Source organism: Halichoeres trimaculatus, unplaced genomic scaffold (assembly GCF_033239565.1).
Source record: "Halichoeres trimaculatus isolate MK-OKI-2021-1 unplaced genomic scaffold, fHalTri1.1 fHalTri1_scaffold_23, whole genome shotgun sequence".
Taxonomy (NCBI): domain Eukaryota; kingdom Metazoa; phylum Chordata; class Actinopteri; order Labriformes; family Labridae; genus Halichoeres; species Halichoeres trimaculatus.
The window spans coordinates 12,873,233-12,895,299 of NW_027437201.1; the positions used below are offsets into that span (position 1 = coordinate 12,873,233).

Genomic DNA, 22,067 nt, shown 5'->3' on the forward strand with positions numbered 1-22,067 from the left:
ATCATCAGTGAGATCACTTTCAGCCAGACTTTTATTCCAGACTTACATGATTTCAAATAGGACACAAAATATGACTCACTTTAACGTCCCGCTCTTTATTTGCAACACAGTGTGCTGGTCTTATTTAACCATACGTGTCAAGTATGGTCCACAAGCATATGGCTCTCTCTCACACACACACACACAAACACACACACACACAGGTTGTGTAAAATGTTGAGAAAGTAAAAAGTGATTCAGAGAGCTTTTCCTTCAGGCTGTTTTGTTGTTCAGGAGCACTGAGCCAGCCGTGACGTCGGAGCTGCAGCGCTGCTCTCACAGCTCTATAATTAGCCGGAGTCTAATCTGAGGTTGGACTTTGGTGGTGGTGGGGCTCAGGAGGATCTCTGTTCCACTACCTCAAACTTGTTGACCTGCAACACTGGAAATACTTAATCTAAACTTTACTGCTTTGGTTTCAGAAAACAATCAAACACCAAAAGGTATGATCAACAGGGTTATTTTAAGAATCTCCAATGTCATTTATCTTCTGTGAGTGAGATCTAAACATCACCTTTTTGGATACAAACATGAGACAAACTTTGTGAAAAGTAAACAGAATGAGGAGTTCTCAGGTAAAGTGCTTAGCTTTATTTAAGTCTGCGAGCACTTTGGATCATTACACTCTCCTTGTGATTAGCACCAATGACAATGTCCACGCATCGACGCACGCATGTAAAGAGAATGATGACTCTTTATAAAGTGCAAAGGGTGCGTGCACACACACACACGCAAACACACACACACATACACATCAATACTGCACAAAACCACAGTGGCTGGGCCATGGAAAGGCGGATGTGCTTATAGTCTAGACAAATGAAACATGGCGAGGTGGGGATGAGTCTTTGTGCCCAAAAATCTGTAAACCTCCCCACACATCGTCCCCCCACTCCCTGCCCTGACCAGAGGGTGTCACTTGAGGCTTTCAACAAGGAGCCACCGTGCAAGTGATGTCAGCACTGATGGTTGAAGGGCAAAGTGGTCAGGAGAGGAGTCAGGAGTCACGGTCATGTTGAGGCCGCGTGCCCTCTGCTCTGCAGACTGCTGAAGTGCGCCTCCCTCAGGATTCTGTTGATGTGGTCGTAAGAGGCGCCGCTGCTGTCGCCATGGAAACCGTGCTGTGAGGAGCTTGCAGATTCTTCAGGCTTAGGGCTGAGGGAGTTGTGGGTGATGCGGTTGTTCTGGCTGTGTATGCACGGCCTAGCTGTGACCACTATTGCTCTCTCTGGACTGCTGATGCCGTTACTGCTGTCGCTGCTGGAAGACTGTGAACACAGAGCAGAGATGGGCTCTAAAGAGGGGTTCATGGATGGATGGATGCAGATGCTTTAAATAAAACATGCAGTGCTCCTTCCTGACCATGGTGCATTGCAAATGCAACACAGAGTCCTGTGTATTTATGTACATGATGCCTGGCTGTAGGCTGTATCCTTAAATGTCAAGTGAATGTGCATTTTAAGGTCGAGGATAGACTGATCTTCTAGATTTTTCATCAAAACGTCTTTAGTATGTATTTGTGATCCTGTAAAGATAAATCAGCCTCACCTCTGAATCCAAATCTGGCATAAGCAGACTGGAACCCCCTCCTGACTTTTTGGCCTGAGGACTCAGCTGTTGGTCGTCCTCACTGTCACAGCTACGGTGTCGTTTCCTGTGCAGAACAGAGCAGGGAACACAGAATGTTCTGACTCAGAGGAGCGATCATGAAACAGTGTGAAAGAAAGTATGCAGGCGAGGGAGGGGAGGCAGAAAATTAGAAAGAGAGAACATGAAGGGGACCAAAAATAGCACCTCACACTCAGGCAGTTACATGATCAGACCCACGAGGACATACTGATTAGCATATCCACAGTGGGGTCTACACACAGAGTGGAATTTACACCTACACTGCATCATGTCGGGTTTAGCTGCATTAACGACATAAACATTAAAAGTGACATCGTGTGAATCAATCAGCCTGTTCTAAAAACAAAATGTACAGTATTCCTATTACCTGCTGTCAGTCAGCATGTCGTCAGTCTTGGCGGATGTGTATTTGGCAAAGAGAGGTTGTTTGTCTTAAAGATCTGAGTCTGACAGTCACAGATCCACCTCCGTTGGTACGGCCCTGCTCAGTCTCATAACGTCAGAAAGCCTCGGGTGTATGAATGAGTAATCCAGACGGCTGAAGCACAAACCTCTGCTGTGGATGAATTCAGACCTGTCAATAGTCCAGTCCGCTCTGCCTACGCCTCAGTGCTGTGTATCTGAGACAACCAGCTGACCGATCCAGATATCTGGTATCTATTCTCGTTTACGTGAGCCGCGAAGAACTCAGGGCATGACAGCAGCAAGACGAAGCTAGCTCGCTAGCTGCTCCCAGCGTTAAATCAGCAAATTGGAAAGCTAACTACTCTAGCTTACAACTGCTGGACTGAGCGAACTGAAGTTCTTCCGCTTTCGTATATCACCCACTGTTAACTGAAGTTAACTGTTCCTTCGACTTGACAAAAGTCCAGCCTACGAGATAAACAAGTCCAACAAAATCGTAGACAATAAACGCCGTATAACAATAACGCAAACGCCAGAGTCTTCGCTGTGTCACAGCCCGTCTATCTTTCTGATTGTCAAAGTCGCTGCGAGTGAGGAGCTAGACCCCTGTTTACGTGACGTCATTGGTGAAATGATGCATTCAATAAGAATCGGAAAGCTCAGAAAAACGGGTCTCAAATAGTAACCACACGAACACAAACTGGAGCGGCTCGAAAGGGGTTGAAAACTTTGGTACTTAACTTTCCAGCTTACACACGTGATTTCAGTGCAGAAAATTATGAAGGACATAGGAACGCGTTGTCTTGAGGACAACAGATTTATCTGTAGTTCGTGTGATGCTACTATGTTTTGCGTAATTTATCGATTATGTGTGATATTCGATAAAACAATAGTTCATGACTTTTTCTTTTTGATAAAACAAGGGGGGGGGGGTGTATAGCTTGATACTATGGGAGAAAAATAAAACATCCTTAACGTGGATAAACGATGATTAAATCTGTGAGCTCCGACTATGTAACGGACACTTGAATGCACCGTGTGCTTTGTAGAAACCATTTCCGGTGTCAACCACAGACTGTTAAATTGAGGTGTTAACACAGTGGTGAAGAACCTTGTCAACCTGAGTGGATTTAAACAATATTAAAGTTTTTTTTGGCATCAAAACTTATTTATTTTGGTGGATATCTAACGAGGTCCGTGTAACATGTATTTTTCTATAGTCTGGAACAAGTTGTTGCGACGCTTGGTTAATTTGGTAGAATGCTAGTACAGGACTGTAGTACTGTCAGTGAGCAACTTTCTGTCCAGGGAGTTGAGTAATTTGAGAAACATATTTTCTTTACGGTTTTGAAATAACAATGTAAATCAACTGTTTTTATTTTCAAGTGGCCGTGCCATTAATGTAACAAAACATACAGTAAATCACCTGCTGCACCTTGCCACTCCTTGCTCACTTTTTGCAGCGTAATTCTTTTTATTGCAGTGTATCTCTTTACTGGTAATCTGTGGCCTATGCATAAATTTCGTATGGAGAATGACAGTAGAGTCTAAGCAAAGATAAACAAGTGTATGTTAGCAGAATGCATTGTAAATTTTAACATGACTTAATCTGTTGACATGTTAATGCTGTCTCTCCAGATGAAGGTGATTCAGCACTCTGCGGAGACCCTGCAAACAGCTTTGATCTCCAACCATCGGGACTTAGTTGAACTCTATAAAAAGTACAGTAAGGATGAGCGGTGTCTTCTGGAGGAAGGATTTCACTCAGGGCAGCCAGGTTCACTTTTCCAGCCCATCACTGTTCACTCTGACTCTGACTGGATCCCTGCTCACCCTGAGGAGCCTCAAGACTTTGAGAGCTTCTACAGAGACCCTTACCGTGTGACCCCTGATGCAAGTCGCAATACTATTTATATTCAAACCATAGGTGAGTCTGCAGGCTCAGCATTTGTATTTTTTAGGATTGTTTTGTGTGAGGGGTTGTTTTCACTCTACTCATCATTAAACAAATACATCAAGACATTTATGATGTGTAATTACCAAAAATGCCAAGGCCCTAAGAAACTATATTTAAACCTTGGTGGGCTTTTGCAATTATATTCTTTTCATAGGTTCGTTTGGGGATTCGGGAGCCCAGACAGACCAATATGTGGACTGGCTCAGAGACTACTGCCAGGCTTTCTTCTATGGGCTCTCTGTCAAGCTGCTGCCAGCAGTGACTGTGGCTGAGACAAGATGCTCTTTCAGGATTAACAGCAACTCATACAACCTCCAGATCCTTACAGGTGGGTTAGGTCTGACCTTCCTTTCAGGTGTTGGGCCACTTTTCATTTAAAATAAGAAGGAAGGGTTGAAGGAGTGAGTATTGTCCTGAACATGCACAACAATGTTTTGTTTTTGTTTTCTCTCTTTGCTTTTAGGTGACCTGCTGAGATTTCTTGAGAAAAAGAAACCAAAAGATGCTTTCTGTATTGTTGGATTAACTATGATCGACCTTTACCCTAAAGACTCCTGGAACTTTGTCTTTGGGCAGGCTTCTCTCAGTATGGGTGAGATATAATCACTGAGCCGACAAGTACCTCAACATTCTGTAAAACTGCCGTTAAAACATCTGCCTAGTTCTAGGAAATACTCTGTACCAAATTGCAGTCTTAAGCATGCAGTATGGCTGAGCTGCCACTAGATGGAGCATATGTGATTTACAAACAATTCTGGCCGTGTTGTTAGGTGTTTTTGTCACAGTTGTTGCTCTAATGTGCTTGCAGGAATGGGAGTTTTCAGCTTTGCCAGGTATGACGACAACTTCTACAGCAGAAGTTACGCTGGCAGACTAAAGAGACCACTTCAACTAAAGAAGGGAGATTACTCTGTGTTTGATGGATACTACACTCCCCCCATCAGCAGCACTATGCTGCTTCGATCCTGCAAGGTCTTAAACAAATATTCCTCTTTGATTGCAAAATTTTTGCCCCTTGAACTTTTGACAGGTCTTGCCAAAGACACTCTGTCCCCTAAATCAGTACTGCTGATAAGGGAAAAGAAAAACCATCACTGCTCGTTGTTGTTGTTGTTGGGTGTGTGTGTGTGTGTGTGTGTGTGTGTGTGTGTGTGTGTCCTTGGGTCATTAGAAATTGCTGATATTGTGTTTCTTTCCAGACCATGACCCATGAAATTGGCCACATGTTTGGCATCAAACATTGCCAGTGGTTGAATTGTATCATGCAGGGCTCAAACCACCTGGAGGAGTCTGATCGGAGACCTCTGGATTTCTGTCCTGTCTGCCTTCGGAAGATACAAGTCGCAGTCGGCTTCAAAATAGTTGAAAGATACGAGGTAAACGAAAATGATCTCAGGAAGGTTCCTTGTGTGATGACCCAACAAAGTTTAGCATTTATGCATCAAAAAGTGTTTTGTTGTGGTTGTTGTTGTTTTCGTTTTCTTCCAACAACAAAATTTTAGTAAGGCCCTACTCTGATGTACAATAAACAAACACAATAACTTGATCCTGGGTCCGTGAGTGTGGTCACACATGCCAGATTAATCCTGATTATTACAGTCCACTTTCTAGAAACACCCAGGCAACACAGTGGGAACATTTTTCAGTTGCCTCACACACAATAGTTCACAGGAAGTTCATTTTTAATGACTGGACCTAACACGTACTGACAGATATGTTTTACACCTGGTGACCTTTGTCAAAGTGCTGTGTTCAAGTTTCAGAAAATACCCAGACTCCTGTTTGAGTCTCAAAAGTAAACAATATCAGATTTACTGATACAAAAAGTAAGCTATTAGAGATAGCTCAATTGAGGTAGCAGCTTTCAGATGATTTTAACACGCCATAGCTAAAACAGATGTGTGCATTAATGTTTGTGTTTGTTGTGTTCAACAGGCCTTACTGCAGTGGATGGAGGAGGATCAGAGTCCAACATCGTGTCATTCTGCATGCTACCTATCCAAACCCATTGAAGCTTTTCACACATCCAGATTGTGGCTACGCAGATGTTTGGACATACTGCAAAGTAAATGAGCTAAAGTAAGACGTCTGAAATTAGTGCTGCACAGATGCACTCATTTGGCTGTCATGTTTATAATGAGTAATATTTATTTAAAGCTCCTGGGAGAAGTTTTTAACCAGTGCTTCACAGACTAAAATTCATATTAATGCCTCTCCTACAAAAAAACAAGTGATAACTCAAGTGTAATCCATTCTATATTTTTATGAACTACCAAAATATACACTTTACTTTTTAATGACATGAGGAATAGCTTTTTTAAAAAGCTGCTGACACATGAAAAATACACAATTCAACACAAATATAGAAGGTTTCTGACAGTGGCTTCAGAAATGAGAAACAAAAGCATGTAACATTGGAAGAAAAACAAGTGAATAGTGTTGTATTTATTATTTATTTAAAATTTAGGCCGGGAAAGTGACCATGCTTATATCATCATATACGTCCATCATCAAACTTTGTTCTGTGCCTTTGAAAATCAAGGTCCCACATACAAAAAAAATCTGACTTCTTTACTTCATTATCACTCAAAAACGAATGAACACATTTTGGGATGTAAACAGGTAAGGGTCAAGTTTTTCACCATGAAAAAATAAAACATGAGGCCAAATAATAATGATAAAACAGTGCAAAGAGACAAATATTAGAGCATAAAAAATATCAGAATAGAGAAACTTCAATGTTCACTTAATGTCTGCACTCTGGTTTCAATAATGTCTTGGTTTCAGTCAGGATGGTCTTTACTACAACACTAATCATGAACATTAGATCTGCCTTAATGTGAAGAGTGAAATGTGTTCTTTGCTGTTTGTTGCATCTTTATTTTTTGTCAAATATTTCTCAACTAAATGATAAACTGTAAACACAAAAGCAGTTAAAGAAGTTGTTTTAAAGGTAAGGATAAAAATAAGCACGGTGCACTCTTAGAGGTTCAAATCACTGTTTCTTTTATTGTGATCTGTTCAGATTTTATTACAAAAATACTTTGAGTCTGTTATCAAAGAATAGTGCAATGCCAGCTTGGCCACAGCTTGATTAAAAAAAGATACTGTAAATCACGTGTGATCACCTGAGCTTTCATCTTCTGTAACATGTGTTACAGAATATGTGCGATTTAGAGTTCTTGCAGCTACATCACATTGTCTGCTTATCATTACAGTACTGATGCCCAGCAGGTAATAAGTTTATCAAGTATCAGTTTTATATTCAGGAATAGCTCAAACTGAATCATCTCAAGTGATACTGAATCACTTATGGTCCACTTATAACAAATCCATTTTTACACGCATTTTTCTTAATTAACTGCACCATCATATTAAAAACCTATTCACTTAAAGCTTAAAAAGTATAAATTAAATAAACTGACTCGTGATTGGAGGTTTGGTACATTAGGTATGTAAGGCACATCTCAATATGAATATAAAACAGTCTGTTGGTCTTTCTTCTGACAGAAGTCATGCCATTTTTGTTCTTGTAGGTAACAGTCATTTAATAGATTTTAACCCTTCAACTGTCTGGTCAGCTCAAGCGAAGCTTATAACCTCCTGATCATCTTTAGTGGCCTCTTCCTGGTCGTGGATGGAGATGTCGTCTACTTCTGTGCAGTCCTCTGAACTGTCCTGTCGTTTGTCCGATGTATGTGCTGCTGCTTTCTCCTCTGAGCCCTTTTGGTGTTCATGTTTGTCTTCAGGGTATCCTGAGTTCCTTTTCCCACAGAGTAATCCTCTCTTAGCGGGTCTCACCAAACCCAGAAACAAGGCACTGATTGCCATGCCAGCAGCGCAGGAGTAGAAGGCTGATCCGTAGTTCTGAGTCACATCCACCAGCACGCCTTGGAAAGAGAGGAGGATTAATACAAGTGTTTTAAACAAGTGTTTAACTAGCCACTGATAACTTCAAATCTCACTTTTCTTTTTGTGTATGTTTAGAGAAGTGGAGTTCAGCCTGTGAAACACTTCCAAAGTTCTTGTAAGGCTGTGAACAGGATGGAAAAAATAAACTGTAATGATGTCACAGTGACATCATTTGGGTGGTTTCCCATTTAGAGATCGTAAATATTTCCTAGAAAGCCTGCATAACAAAATGGAGTCCTGTTTTTCACAAGAAGTCAAATGAAAGTAATCATACAGCAGAATTCTGGGAAATGCATTTCCTAGTATTCTTGTAAAAAAGTGTTAAATTGGGATATCAGCATCTGACAGCATCAAATGTAACAACATGTAACATGCTTCAATCTTAACCTGTCTGAAGCAGGCCTTTCAACTTAAGAAAAGAGAAGTGCAAAAAGGGTGAACTTTTTCACACAGACAGCAAATCTAACCCCTACTTATAAAAACTGCCAGACATAATGCATGTGCAATTCCTATGATGCCATCTTTGTAATCTGGCCACTGCAGTTCTATGTAGGAATGTGAACCAGCACAGTAACATTTGCAGCTCAGCCAGCAGACCCTATTAAAGCCCTATTTGTGCATTTAAATTATTGATCAGTAATATTTTCTTAAATTGACCAAACACTATAAACTCGGCACAAGACAAGGGATACTCATTGCAAATTCCTGAGATAAATGATATAGAAGTGAGTAAATAAAAACCTGACAATAAAGTTGAATTAAGATTTTTTTCTGAGGTCAGAATTTTGATACCACAGTTAGAGGTCTGACTCATTTTCAAATATTTCTTGAATTCAAGTTTTCTGTGATTACAGTCATAATTCTACAGAAAAAGACTGGGTCCTTAAAATTGAAAAATTTAAAATAAGATTAGTTAATTTAACTTATTAACGTAACTTTTTCAATGCCAGTAAAACACAAATAGTTGGTTTTTAGGCTTACTCTGACAAAATATTTAAACTGTACTTGCACTACATTGCTGTTTGCTGGTGTCTCTTGATACTTAACCAAATTATATGGCATTGCTATGTAGGATATGGTTTCAGAGAGCCATTTTTAATGGTTACAGATTTAATTCACAAGATAAGCTCATTGGCTTCAGTGCTCATAGATACACAAAGATGCTTTTAAGTTTGGCAGAAGCATTTCTGATAGCCTACTGTTATCAATACTAGAGTTGTCCTGCCAGGAAGTCTCATAAATTTGACTGTGACAATTATTTTGGAGTCAGTTGCTGTTCTGCATATTAGATCTATATAATAGGATTGGCATTAAGATACCTCTGACTTCTGAGAGTTAGAGTGTGATTCTTTTTTGTCTGTTTCATTTTTTGGTTTAGATTATAAGTTTTAATCTCACCTCCAAGAGGGGGTCCAGCCAGCCCAGCAAAGCTTTGAATGAAAACATAAACACCAGCAGCTGATGACATCCTCTCTATGCCCACCACATCATCTTCAGCCAGCATGGGGATGTGTGTGCTCGTCAGCGTTCCCAAAAAAAACCCGTAAATCGCACAGCACACAGCCAGGCCATAGAACTCAGTCACCAGGGTAAATCCCACCAAATCAGCAGTTATTGAAATAACACACACCAAAAGCACACGTAGCTTATTTTTCCTCAGGCGTTCCCTTGTCAGGATCCAGCCGATTATCAGTCGTCCAAAGATCTCAGTCACAGCCATGGTGGAGAGCATGTATGTGGCCCGGTCCCGCTCCACACCTCGGCTCACACTCAGCTCTATAACGTAGAGTTGAGGGGCGAAGAAGCCAAGTGTGACAAACAGTCCGAACAGAGAATAAAAGATAAAGCTGCACTCCCTGAGGACAGAAAAATCCAGAAGTTTTGTGGTCTTTAAAGATAGCTTTTCATCACACGGTTTGTGTTCATCATTTACTAACTGTTTCTCTGCATCGTGATTGCATTTCTCTTCTGTTTCTCTTTCTCCTTCCACTGATGACCAAGCTTCTTCTTTGTACAGCAAAGTCTTCTCCTCTTGACTTCTGTGTTCTGCATCCTTTAGGGACTGGACACCTGAGTCTCCAGTGCTCACAGAGCCTCTGGTGAGGTTATTCTCTTGACTGTAGGAGGTCATTTGTTCATGTGAGATGTTGTTCTCTGGGTTTGTGGCCTCTGCTTTCTCCTGGGTACCAAGGGCTTCCAGTTCTTTTGGGGACGATGTGTCTGTTTCTTCTTTTTGGGTCGCTCTGGGTTTGATGACAATCGGCCGAAGAAGAGCACCACAGATGATGAGGATGCCTTGGAGGGCTCCAATTACTGCCATAGTGTGTCGCCAGCCAACGCGGTCCCTCAGTGCTGAAAAAGCTGAAGGATAAGAGGAGGTAAACGCTCATCAATATCGACCAGAATTTGAATAATGAAATTTTCAAGAGCTGAGTTGTGTAAAGATTGCATGGAAATGGCAGGTTTGAAGACATTGCTCTGTGGGCTTTTGAGATGTTGTCAAGTCAGCTGCACCTGTATGCTTAGCTCAAAGGTGGTAGCTCAAAAATTAAGTAATCCAGTAATTCAGTTATTTGATGTATAAAGTTGCAGTGAGGATGTTATTTATTCATCAAATGGTGTGGGTGGGTTAACTACAGTGTGCCAAAAAGGACAAAATAGCATTCCCAGTAAACCATTGTCTTTTACAGTTGTGTACACAAAAAAAACAATGGAGCCTCTAACACATACCTGGTGCCAGGGCAAAAATGGACATAGCTTCACCAGATGAAGCCACAGCTGTGACCAGAGACCGTCTGCGGTTAAAGTACTGGGAAAGGATAGTCACAGTTGGCAGGAAGGTCAGACAGTAGCCAATACCTGCAGTCGAGAAACAGAGTTTGAAATTGTAGCAAAGCTGAAACATACCAATTTGAAGTGGTCTTTAATGTTAGAAGGGGAGAATAGGGGAATACAAAACCTGCAACTAATCCATAGGTGATGTACATTTGGTTGACAGAGGAGGTGAAGCTGGTGGTAATAGTACCAAGAGAAATAAGAAATCCTCCCAACATAACAACAAGCTGGAACCCAAAGCGGTTAGTCATCACAGCAGAGAGAGGAGCTGAAGACAAAAGGAAAACAGCTGTTTAGGGCAGACTGTGACAGTCATTCTTGGAAAATTCATTCTCATTTCAGTCTGCGCTGAACTTTACTCATTAACTGCACTCACCATTGAAGGTCATAACAAACACACAGATTGAAACAACCCATGAGACCCTACTGTTGCTCTCTCCAAAATCCTCCATTAGATTCTGGAGAAAAATGCCGAAGATTTTGATGGTACCATAGGTGAAAATTTCCACAGTGAAAAAGGCTACGGCAATCACCCAACCCCAGCCACCATCAGGGGCCTCTGGGTACACATTGGGCCCCAGGCAACGTGGTCCTTTTAATCGAAACAGTGCCATGGCCTGCAAAAAGGAAGGACAGATTTTGTGATTGGCAGTGGTAGGAAATTATAAACTATAAAATTGATCATCACTCAAGTGCTAAAAATATCTTAGTATTGTTGTGTTTGATGTATTTCAGCTAAATGCTTCTTTAAAGTGCCATGTGGGAACTGTGTTTTATGCTAACTACACATGGTCCAAAGTAATATACATGCTCTACTTTGGGATTGAGGTTTTTCAGAGCCACATGTCGTGAAACGTTTATGATAGGACACATTGAAATATAGCAGGAAAACGCACGTCAAAAAAAGTGGAAAAAAAAGTGTAAGGCATAGAAATTCTTAGTTTTATAAGGTATCGTGAAAATTGAATTAAAATGGTTTTTAGTTATTTTGACCATACAATTGAGTAAACAGGAAGATTTAGAGTCCTTCGAAACTTGCACGCGCACAAAAGGCACGCGCATCAACTTTAGCTTAGCTACCTCGCGGCCCTGATAAACGCCTGCAACAAAGTGAGGAGTTTTTTTTCAGTTATTTAAATCATAAAAACAACGAAAATGTTGCCCAGAGCCTTTGAGGGGGTTGTAAAATTAATTGGGGCACATTTATTTTCAAGTTCTGCATAAGTATCGACAACTTAAAGAAAAAAGTAGAGTTTTTACACTTACCACCAAGCTAAGGCCAACCACTATAAAGCACCAGCTGTGCACAAACAAGCTACTTAGGTGTGGGATGTGTGGACCCACTCTGATTTTTCACTACCTGAATCCGTCTACTTCGCTGAAAGAGGTAAGGTAAGGTCTTATTTCGACACTCAACATGAAAACAGGCTCATGAGTGGCGTAGCTGAGCACCTTTATGTTCTTCTAGTACAAAAACATACCACTGTACTGTTGAATGTGTATACAGTCAGTGTTGTTACCAACGAGGCCGGGTAGTCAAGAGGGTGATCTGAAACTGTTGTACAGTTTAGCTCCCCAAGGTTGGATCTAATCAATTTTCAATGCCAAAGCCCACTGAAGAAGACAGGGCCACATCACAAGCTTTTGGAATGTTTTGAGATATTCCTGTGCTTATTAAAAGTACTGAACTTTTCTGCCATGTAACCAGGTAGTTTGGTGTTTAACTTAATTATATATACTAAGCAATATTAAGTAACAGTACCTGCTAATCATTTTGTATCCACCTGCTTTCCACACACCAACTGCTAAGTTTAAAGTAATTTGACAGTTCATCTCTGTGGTACTGTTTTCTGATATGAGGAGTACAGACAGCTTGACTGCACAGTGTAACCGCAAGAGCAGTGTAATTTCAAAGACGTGCCTCATTTTGGTTATTATACTGGTTATTTTCAGGTATTTGGTGTCTGTAATATAACTTCACATTAGTGTAAGCTAAGACCAGCCCAGACCCATCTGTTCAACTGTGTCAACCAAGAGTGAGTTCTCGGATATTGAAAAGAATTAATAACATATAAAGCACTGTCTCTAGATTTCACTTGTGTAAACAATGGACCATTACATTTTTGTGTTCATTTCCACGAACAGATTAGGTGAAATTAACACATCCAAATAAATAGTTACACCTGATCAGCAAATAGAAATACACAGGCGTCCTTCCTGTAACCCCACTCCACCCACTTTATAGAAATGTAAACATGGGTTTGGTCTTATACAAAAGTAGAATTTGGTGAATCAACTGAAATGAAAAAGTCAGAAGTTGAACTGTACCTGTACTATGATTTGCAATTGAGGTGATAAAATAAACACACGTGGAAGGGTTAACCCAAACTTATTTATTTATGTGAGAATCCAGCTCCAAAAAATGTCGTCAAATTGCACTTACCACCTATAGGTATAGATTTATATCCACCTCAGTAAAAAAAATCACAGTGGTCACTGTTTTTATGTATTGGAAAGTACAGCATGGGGTCTGAATCTTTTACACTATGTTTTGTAGTTTATTAGTTCTAGTTTGTCCTCGTTTACTTTGTTCAAAACAGGTGAGAAACGGGTTTCTTTGTTCGAAACGCACGGAGGGGGTGTCCATATTAAGCAGCCGGGGCCATATGCCAGTCCTCGTGCGGCTGACGCAACGCACCGGTCCGGCTGCGGCTCGTGCACAGCGGACCGAGTGACTTTAGTAACTGCTACACACACTCCGTAAGTACTCGTGAGTCGCTTGTAAGAGCTACGTAGTAAAACAATGATGCATACAACGGGTCATTAGATGAAATGTAGCCGTATAACTAACCAGTGGTTTTGTTTGCGGTCCGTCTCACCTGTGTGTTGCTAACGTGCCGATTAGACGGAAATCCTTCCTCCGCTCGTGTACCGCAGCGGTGATCCCGCTCGTGTCGCGCGCGGCGTGAATGAGCCCCTAAATTTTACAATCTCATATTCCCACATGTAGAGGTCCCCAAACTGATCACGGACACGTCCAGACACTCACAAGCAAACACACGTACTGCCATGCCCTGCCGCATAGAGGCTCCTATTCATGAATTTCGGGGGGGTGAAGGGTTAAACAGATCTGGATCCAGCCAGTTCTCTGTCAACATGTCTGTAGACTCCCCACTCCCCTCTAACTGCTGGTGGGGTCATGTCTAGTGTGAAGAGAAAACGAATGCTAGCTCAGTGTTGTAATAGACGTACAAACCTTTACACCTTTCTTCCTGAAAATGTCTATGGATTCTTTAAAACTTGAGCTGGCCACCCTTAAGTATGTTCCCATTTCACAATGAGTGAGGTTCATTGTGACTTTGAATTTTTCTGTGTCTAGTTTTTTCTGCCAGATTCACCTTTTGTCACTAATTAAATTACAGCTGAACTCCTTGACTGTCCATACCATAATTATAACAACAAAAGAACAGTTACCTTCCAAATGCTGCACGTCCTGCAATAACCACCTGACTGCACCTGTCGATCATATTTGTTCCCTACATAATTGCCTCACTGGCTGTGGATCTGCTCTGTTTTGACTGAACTTGGACTGAAAATATTTGATTAAGGCGGTTCTAGTTTATTTGGGGCATGAGTCGTCACTATTACAGGACAACATACATGCTCAGCTTGATGTACCGGTGTGTTGGTTGAGTATCAGACAACAAGCAAAACAAATGTCTTTAGACCAATCAGGAGTCCCTCCTACCAGGATCATCTGATTTTATCAACTCTGTTGTTTGAATCCTCAGAGAAACAGGTTGTAAGTATGCAGAGGCCTGGTTTCTTGTAGACTTGAAATTCAAGAAATCAAGTTCTTTGGTTGGGCCATTGTATTTAAATGTAGTATGATTAGTTCTTTTTCAGTTAACAGCAAATTAAACATTGTGGTTTTACACAATATTTGGCTGGTACTTGGTTATGAATCTAATCCTACACACTTTCTCTTTATTTCCTTCTCTTTATTTTTCAATTCATCGCAGTAAAATTGACATTGTAAAACAATAGTACACCAAAACTTGCAGGACAAAGTAATGATCAGCAATTGAGATAGCAGTTGTGAGTTTATAGCATAGAACCACAGACTTACTTTCAGGAAAACAAAATGACACCAATAATGCACTGTGGATGAAATAAGAGGTATTTACTAAACATGAATCAGTTTGTAGTACACTGAAATTTTTATGGTTTCCTTTCATGTTGTAAATAAATAACCAGGTGTGTGTAAAGTATGTGGAATATAAAACTGTGCTGAAATAAAATCTGTGTGACTCCTTTGCAGATCTTGACCTGGAATGGCGGAAGCTTTCACCTGGCTCTTTCTGTCTGGGATACTTATGTGTAGTGTGCTGCTCTACAATGTGCACCAGCCAGAAAGAAATGTCATTATAACCAGTAAAAGGCCAAATTTCATCATCATACTGGCAGATGATATAGGCTGGTATGACCTGGATGCTAACCAGCCTGAGGGGAGAGCAAACCACACACCTAACCTGAACCTGATGGCTGAGCAGGGACTCAGGTAGAACATTGATTATTGTAAAGAAGCTAAAATGTTTGCCCTTTCATAAAGTGAGTCACTTCCTGTGCTTACCCCCAGATTGACAGATTTCCATTCTCCAGCCTCAACCTGCTCTCCGTCCCGTGCTGCCATCCTGACCGGTCGCTACGGCCTCAGAAATGGAGTGACTCATAACTTTGCTGTAGGCTCGGTGGCTGGCCTGCCTCTGTCTGAAGTCACCTTTCCTCAGCTGCTGCAAAAGGCAGGGTATTACACCGCCATGATTGGGAAGTGGCATCTTGGTCACAATGGACCATACCGTCCCACTAACAGAGGTAAGAGGGAGCTTTACATGAACCCACACTATATTCATGTTCTGACATCTCATGAATCATTGTGAAGCTTCCTTTTCTTGGTAGAACACAATGAAAGCTTTTGAACTTATTGACTTGCTATGTTGGACAGATACATGGTATCCACCAGAACTTGATTTATGGCCAGATTTTTTAAGTTTGTTCTTCACTGTTCTCTGTTTGTGCTTTTTGAGCTAAAATAATGGGCTTTGCTCTTACAGAACCACCACAGTAAACTTGTGAGAACAGGTTTTTAGTCTGAACATTTTCTTGCTTTTGGAAGGTATGAGTCAAATTTCAGGGGCATTAAAAAGTCCTCCTGCCTCTGTTGGCTATATTGTGCTTTTTTGACTCCCTGGTACCCTTTAGGACAAAAACTGTACAAACAAAACCTTTTTAACCAAACAGGGTAAGTAAATAGAGGAATGAGAAACTGCAAGATACTTCACTTTGCTGACTAAAATACAAGAATTTAGAATAAGAGTTGCATGTAAATGAGTGAGTTTTATAAGATTATATACATACATAAATGCTGCAGACTTAGACACTTTAAAGTTAAAACCTGTTCCAAGCTAATAGTCCAGCCTTGAGGCGGTGTTTTGGCGTCAGTCACTTTCTCTAGGTCACAACAGCTTTGTTGTGTGTGTGTGAGCTGACTGATCCACCTCACTGCAGGGAACAGATAACACAGCAAACAACTGTCTGCAGCTGTGTCCAATGTGGCGACAGACCTGCCCCTGACCTTTGGCTTCCAGCTGACTAAACACTGAGTCCCTTCTTACCACCTCCTGTCAAAGAAGCCCCCCAAACCTTCCATTCATCCCCCTCTTCACCTCAAACACTCACTGCTTTTGAGTACCTACAAACACAATGTTGTTTGTGAATTTACGAGGAATGATGTTGAAGTGATTAAATTTTTAAGACCTTGATGCCACCAGATTTTCAGGTTTTTCCTCTATGGTCTATAAAGAGCCTTGAAACTCCTAAACGCCTTAACATCTGACAAGAGAACACACACTTAAAAACTCTCTCAACTCTCCCAAATACATCAAGCGTTTACCACAAACTCCTTTGTGTTGGAAACTATTTGGCACTGACACAGCACAAGGGTGTGATGACTTTTAATCAAACAAAAAACACCAAGCAGTAAAACAGAAACTTGTCTCCATGAACCGGTATGAGCCGCATGAAACTGGTTTTTAGGTTTGTTGAGAAGGAACTGACACCAGATAGATGACACTGGTGTTTGGAAGTCTTAGATCTTTTGTTCAAACAGGTCACTAAGAACCAGACTAAATATAAGATTACAGTTCGACTTTGAGTTAGGCTAAAGAAAATATCAAAAATTCATCAAAGTTTGAGGTGTTGAATTACAGTTTGATGTGGGAGCTCAGCACCTGCCTTAGAAATCTTGAAGGAAAACAATGAAGGCTTGGCTTGAAAATGTGTTAAAGCAGTTGATTTACCTGTTTTTAATGTGCTGACAGTACAGAATGAATGTCATGTTTATCTCTCTTTGGCAGGTTTCAGCTACTACTTGGGTATCCCTTATAGTAATGACATGGGCTGCACTGACAGACCAGGATATGACCTGCCTCAGTGTCCTCCCTGTGTCTCCTGTGGACCACAAGTGATCAGGCATGATTCCAAACATTGTCATTCTCCTAACAAAATTATGGTTGATCTACTGTCAAGTTATTCATACTGAAATGCTCACTGAGTATTTCATCTGATTGAAATCCAGTTGGTTTCTATTTTTAAAATTCTATTTTCTGCTCCTTATTTTAATGTCATCCCATTCAGTTTTTTTCCAGGAATGAGGGTTATGACTTTTCTTATTCCAAGTATATGTATTTATCTTTTCCTGCAAATCTGCTCAAACTCATGAGACTTCTTTGATACTCTCACTCAAAGATCAAACTTTTGAGATCTTTTCAGATGTTTTAACTGGTTTATATCTCCAGGTAGAGTGTGTGCCGTCACAGCTTGAGTGAAGAGGAGGTTAAAGACTACTAAAAAACTTCTTAACATCTCAACCTCAAGCACTAAAATGTCAATCCATCCGTTAATCTCTTGACTAAGATTTTATAACACTATTATTTGGCATGTAACTAACACTTAATTACGCTCTTTACCGGCTCCCTTCATTACACTTTAAACTCTTAGCTATCCTTTAACTACACCCTTAACTTAACCTCTATCATCACTATTTTATGCTCATGACTAACCCGTCACTGCCCCATTATTACAACCTTTTTTAACCCCTTGTTACACACTAAACCAACCCTTAATTACAACTGTTACTTACCCTCATTACAGTCTTTATTTAAAGTTTAATTTCCCACTCATTACAGGCTTAGTTATACTTTTTTGTAGCTTTATTATTTTCAATACACCAGCACACATTTCCCTGGTTGCTTCCTGGTATTGTTTTGTAATGGACACTTCCACAGAAAAAAAAAGATTTACAAGTTTGGACTCTGAAATTTTTAATGACTAATGCATGTGTAGTATTGTCATTATGTGTTTGTAAACACAGGCTAATTGTGTCACATGACTTACTTATTGCCACCTAGAGCTATCAGTCATTTTATAGTTGTGATTCTCGTGGTTCAGACTGCAGAGAAACGTACATGGAGGCTGTTACTCCAAAGCAGGCCTCCCTTTGATGGAAAACGGCAGCATTGTGGAGCAGCCGCTCGACCTGTGGACACTGACAGAACAATACAAATCTGCTGCAACCAGGATTATACACAATGCAAGGTACAATACTGACAAACAGTTATACTGGGACAGTTAGCTCAAGTTTTTTTATACTTATCAAAGTTGTTGTAAAAATTTTTGTGTTTGTTTTAGGGTTGTCAGTGGATTAAAATGCATTCAGCAGACAACTCTCCTTTTGCAGCTCTCTGTGAATAGCTGTCCTTTATACTATAGCTCAAAGTCATGTGAACCAGTGTAGCGGTTACCAGTCATGTGCTACCAAGACTCAGAAGTATGCAGGCTTTCATTTAGTGAGGACATTTTGAAGTCTCTTAATGCCGTGTGTCTGGGAAATCACAATCCTTCAGAGAAATGTAAAATGGCAGACAAAAAGTCATCATGTGCATTTTCATACTGAACAAACTGATCATTTAGTAGATTCAGAAATAAATGATGGACTCTTTAAGGAGTGAAACATTTCAAAAAACTGAAACAGAAAATGTTTGCAGATGATGTTACATGCTACAAGCTTAGACAGTACACCGCACTTCTTACCAGTAATGTCGTATGCCAGCAAACCTCAAAACAGGTATAGAAAGTGAGGCTCATTTGCATTGAGCAGAAATAAAAGAAACTTCTGTCTCTTTAAGTTGTCTGATGTGGTTTCTCGTTGTTGATTATTGTCTTTCAGGGATCGAGGCCAGCCCTATCTCCTGTACTTAGCTTTAGCTCACATGCACGTTCCCCTGGCCCCTCCACCGTCTCTGTCTGTGTCCCCCACCAGCAGCAGTGTATACGCTGCCAGCCTGCAAGAGATGGACAGCCTGGTGGGGGCGGTAAAGAGCGCCTCAGATGAAACTGACAAAGACAATACCCTTATCTGGTTCACTGGTCAGTCGAAGTTATTAATGACTCACTATAGTTCTATTGGGACGTTTGGATCATGGGTGTGTCTTGTGTTAAGGTGACAATGGCCCTTGGGAACAGAAGTGCCAGTATGCAGGGAGTGTTGGACCTTTCATGGGGAAGTGGCAGACCAGCAGAGGTACTAACGTTGACTTTATAAAAAGAATGAATGTATCCAGTTACTTTTTGCTGCTATGTATGATTTTATATTTTAAACCATCTTTTTTTCTGTGTTTTAGGTGGAGGCTCAGCTAAGCGCACTACCTGGGAGGGAGGTCACAGAGTGCCGACAGTGGCTTATTGGCCTGGGACCATTCCTGCTAACACCACCAGCTCCTCTCTGCTCAGGTACTCCAATTGTACAAACAGAGACAACTTCAGATCCAATAAATGAGTTAATATGAGTTTCACTGAAATAGACAACTGTTTGTATTTCCATAGAGGTTGGTACACTCTAGCTCTCCAAAACACCTTGTAACAAATGTCCGGATTTAGCTACCGCAGATTGTTAGCATCATTACTGTGACAATTTAGCATTAGCCCAAGCTTGAAATACACTATTTGAAAGGAAAAAGTAGAGCTATTTTGGGCCTTTTTTAACTTGGGATATACATGTTGGTTTGTGAGAATTAATGCAACTAATTCTTCTTTTTTCTTCTCCTTTTTACTCTTTTGTAGTGGTATGGACATCTTCCCAACTCTTCTGTCTCTGGCAGGAGTTACTCCCCCTTCAGATAAACGCTATGATGGTGTTGATGCTACGAATATTCTCCTGCATGGTGAACGAGGTGGTCATGAGGTACCATCTTCTTTTTACCATTGTTCTCCTGATTTATGTAAATGTTTTTTATGCGTCATCATCTTGGGCTAGCTTCAGGTTGCAGAACTTGTTTATTCTCCTCTTTCTTGCAGTTTCTCTTCCATCCTAACAGTGGGGCTGCTGGGAGATTTGGTGACCTGCAGACAGTCCGGATGGGGAGATATAAAGCTTTCTACATTACAGGTAAAATAAAGGTTTCATGTTTCTTAAGTGCAACAAAAAGCATCCCCCCATTTCAGGTCTTTCTTGCTGTTACTGTGAGTCAAAGGTTCATTCTTCCTTGCCACTTTGATTGATAGTATGCAGAACATTAATGACAACATGGCAGCACCAATAAAGTGGCTGTTTAAGGTTAATTTTCTGATACGGTTACTTCGTTGGTAAAACATCACACTTGAACAAGTTTAAATGTCCTTGTTTACACAGCAAAAAGTTCAAACATTAACTTTGAGGTGAACAGTAGATTCAAGAACTTTACTTCTGCCTTTTTCCACAGCTTTTTCTGTTTAACTCATTTTGAATTTCAAAAGGTTTCATGCCAAAAATGTCATTTTAAATACATGTGTTCTTTCTTTTGAAGGTGCAGCTGAGGCGTGTGGCGGTGGGACAGGAAGGCAGGAGCTCCACGACCCTCCGTTGATATTTGATCTGGAGCATGACGAGGCCGAGGAAACACCTTTAGACATCCAGACACCCGAGTACCAAGCAGCAGCTGACAGGATTGCTCGCAGGAGGGAGGAGTTACTTTGGGACATTGCAACAGACAAGTCAGTGTCCGCGGCAGATTACAGCACGAATGATTCAGCGACGCCCTGCTGCGACCCCAGACAGCCTGTTTGCCGCTGCCGCATGCTGAGCTGAGGGTGGGAAATCACACACGCACACTAACACAGTCAAAGAGACAAACAGATGTGGGGACAGATGTCTCCTTTTTGACGTGCTCAGCTGTTTGTAGAGCCTTGTATTTGGGAGGTACAATGTCCAGATGCAGTGGGAAGAATACAAACAACAAAAGAGGGCAAATGGGTCCAAGAGTGACGCACTTTGACTTTGATTGATCAATAACTCAGAAAAATATGAAGTGCTACATTTCAGTAATTGGTTTTAAAGTGTGATTCAACATATAAAACCATGATGTTATTTGTTTTTGTTGAATGTTGGAGAAGATTTTACACAAAAAGTAAAGTAAGAAAAGTATTTTTATATATTTCTGTTTCTTTTCTTTAAAAAACAAACAAACTCCACAGCACAGTGTTTGGATCATGTCTCAGCTTTAATCAGTTCCTGGTTTAAATCCCCAGAATGAACAGCTCAATGCAGCGTAAGGGTGTCCTATCAGCGCCACCTTTTGGCAAATCAAATGGTATTACCATGTTACTTAGTACAACAGTACTATATATAAATGTTATATATACATTATACACACAGTAAAAATCCTCAAAATATATTCACGCATGGTAAGTCTATGCGTTGACATGTAATACTTAAAACAAGTTGCAAAAGAATATTTAATACACCAAAGTAAAAATGACGACTGGCATGTTAACAAACTGTTTCAGCATCACGTCGTAAATAAAAAGGTCTTCAGGATATCTCTGAAAATCAAGGACCTGTAACTTTGTCTCGTTCAGCTCCATGTCAAGCTTTTCACATTCAGCTGCTGACTGCTCCTCACGTCTCTCTGAGATAAATCATAAGGTTACATTTGTTACTCCTCATCTATCGCCACCACAGTTAGTATGACAGCTGCACCTGCAAGTCACAAAATACATACTGCATGCATCACGATGTAGATCATCTCCACACTCAAAGACACCTCTTCCTTCTTGTGTGAGCTGCTGCTCGTCTTTTTGGAGGGGCGACATGTTTAATGCCCAATGAAAAGCTCAGAGATTCCAGTGGTCTGAAGGACAAAAATGCTCTATTTATAGACTGTTTTAGAGCTTTAAGTGACAGAAATTAAACATT

The 22,067-nt window shown here is 40.7% G+C and overlaps 4 protein-coding genes across 5 annotated transcripts; 2 read left to right on the forward strand and 2 right to left on the reverse strand.

Moving 5' to 3' along the window:
- Positions 1 to 67: 67 nt before the first annotated feature.
- Positions 68 to 2,679, reverse strand: LOC141785150 (uncharacterized). The gene is made up of 3 exons (XM_074663306.1): positions 2,036 to 2,679; positions 1,588 to 1,693; positions 68 to 1,307 (listed from the first exon to the last, which is right to left on the reverse strand). Exons 1-3 carry the CDS (start codon positions 2,050 to 2,052, stop codon positions 1,050 to 1,052), a joined length of 381 nt encoding a protein of 126 aa, XP_074519407.1. The 5' UTR covers positions 2,053 to 2,679; the 3' UTR covers positions 68 to 1,049.
- A 448-nt stretch (positions 2,680 to 3,127) lies between these two features.
- On the forward strand, positions 3,128 to 5,365 carry amz2 (archaelysin family metallopeptidase 2). Its single transcript, XM_074662912.1, has 5 exons — positions 3,128 to 3,266; positions 3,712 to 4,000; positions 4,185 to 4,358; positions 4,494 to 4,622; positions 4,839 to 5,365. Exons 2-5 carry the CDS (start codon positions 3,712 to 3,714, stop codon positions 5,234 to 5,236), a joined length of 990 nt encoding a protein of 329 aa, XP_074519013.1. The 5' UTR covers positions 3,128 to 3,266; the 3' UTR covers positions 5,237 to 5,365.
- A 1,116-nt stretch (positions 5,366 to 6,481) lies between these two features.
- slc16a6a (solute carrier family 16 member 6a) lies at positions 6,482 to 13,871 on the reverse strand. 2 transcript variants are annotated; one of them, XM_074662907.1, is made up of 6 exons: positions 13,657 to 13,871; positions 11,154 to 11,394; positions 10,902 to 11,045; positions 10,673 to 10,801; positions 9,341 to 10,303; positions 6,482 to 7,920 (listed from the first exon to the last, which is right to left on the reverse strand). In XM_074662907.1, exons 2-6 carry the CDS (start codon positions 11,389 to 11,391, stop codon positions 7,613 to 7,615), a joined length of 1,782 nt encoding a protein of 593 aa, XP_074519008.1. In that variant the 5' UTR covers positions 11,392 to 11,394; positions 13,657 to 13,871; the 3' UTR covers positions 6,482 to 7,612. The 2 variants fall into 2 exon arrangements, with proteins under 2 accessions (XP_074519008.1, XP_074519010.1); XM_074662909.1 differs by having other exon boundaries at positions 13,629 to 13,871.
- On the forward strand, positions 11,391 to 21,249 carry arsg (arylsulfatase G). The gene is made up of 11 exons (XM_074662913.1): positions 11,391 to 12,164; positions 15,099 to 15,338; positions 15,417 to 15,652; positions 17,194 to 17,308; positions 18,287 to 18,433; positions 19,065 to 19,264; positions 19,338 to 19,418; positions 19,519 to 19,627; positions 19,958 to 20,078; positions 20,192 to 20,282; positions 20,680 to 21,249. The coding sequence occupies exons 2-11, from the start codon at positions 15,112 to 15,114 to the stop codon at positions 20,958 to 20,960; spliced, it is 1,608 nt and encodes a 535-aa protein (XP_074519014.1). The 5' UTR covers positions 11,391 to 12,164; positions 15,099 to 15,111; the 3' UTR covers positions 20,961 to 21,249.
- Positions 21,250 to 22,067: the final 818 nt, after the last annotated feature.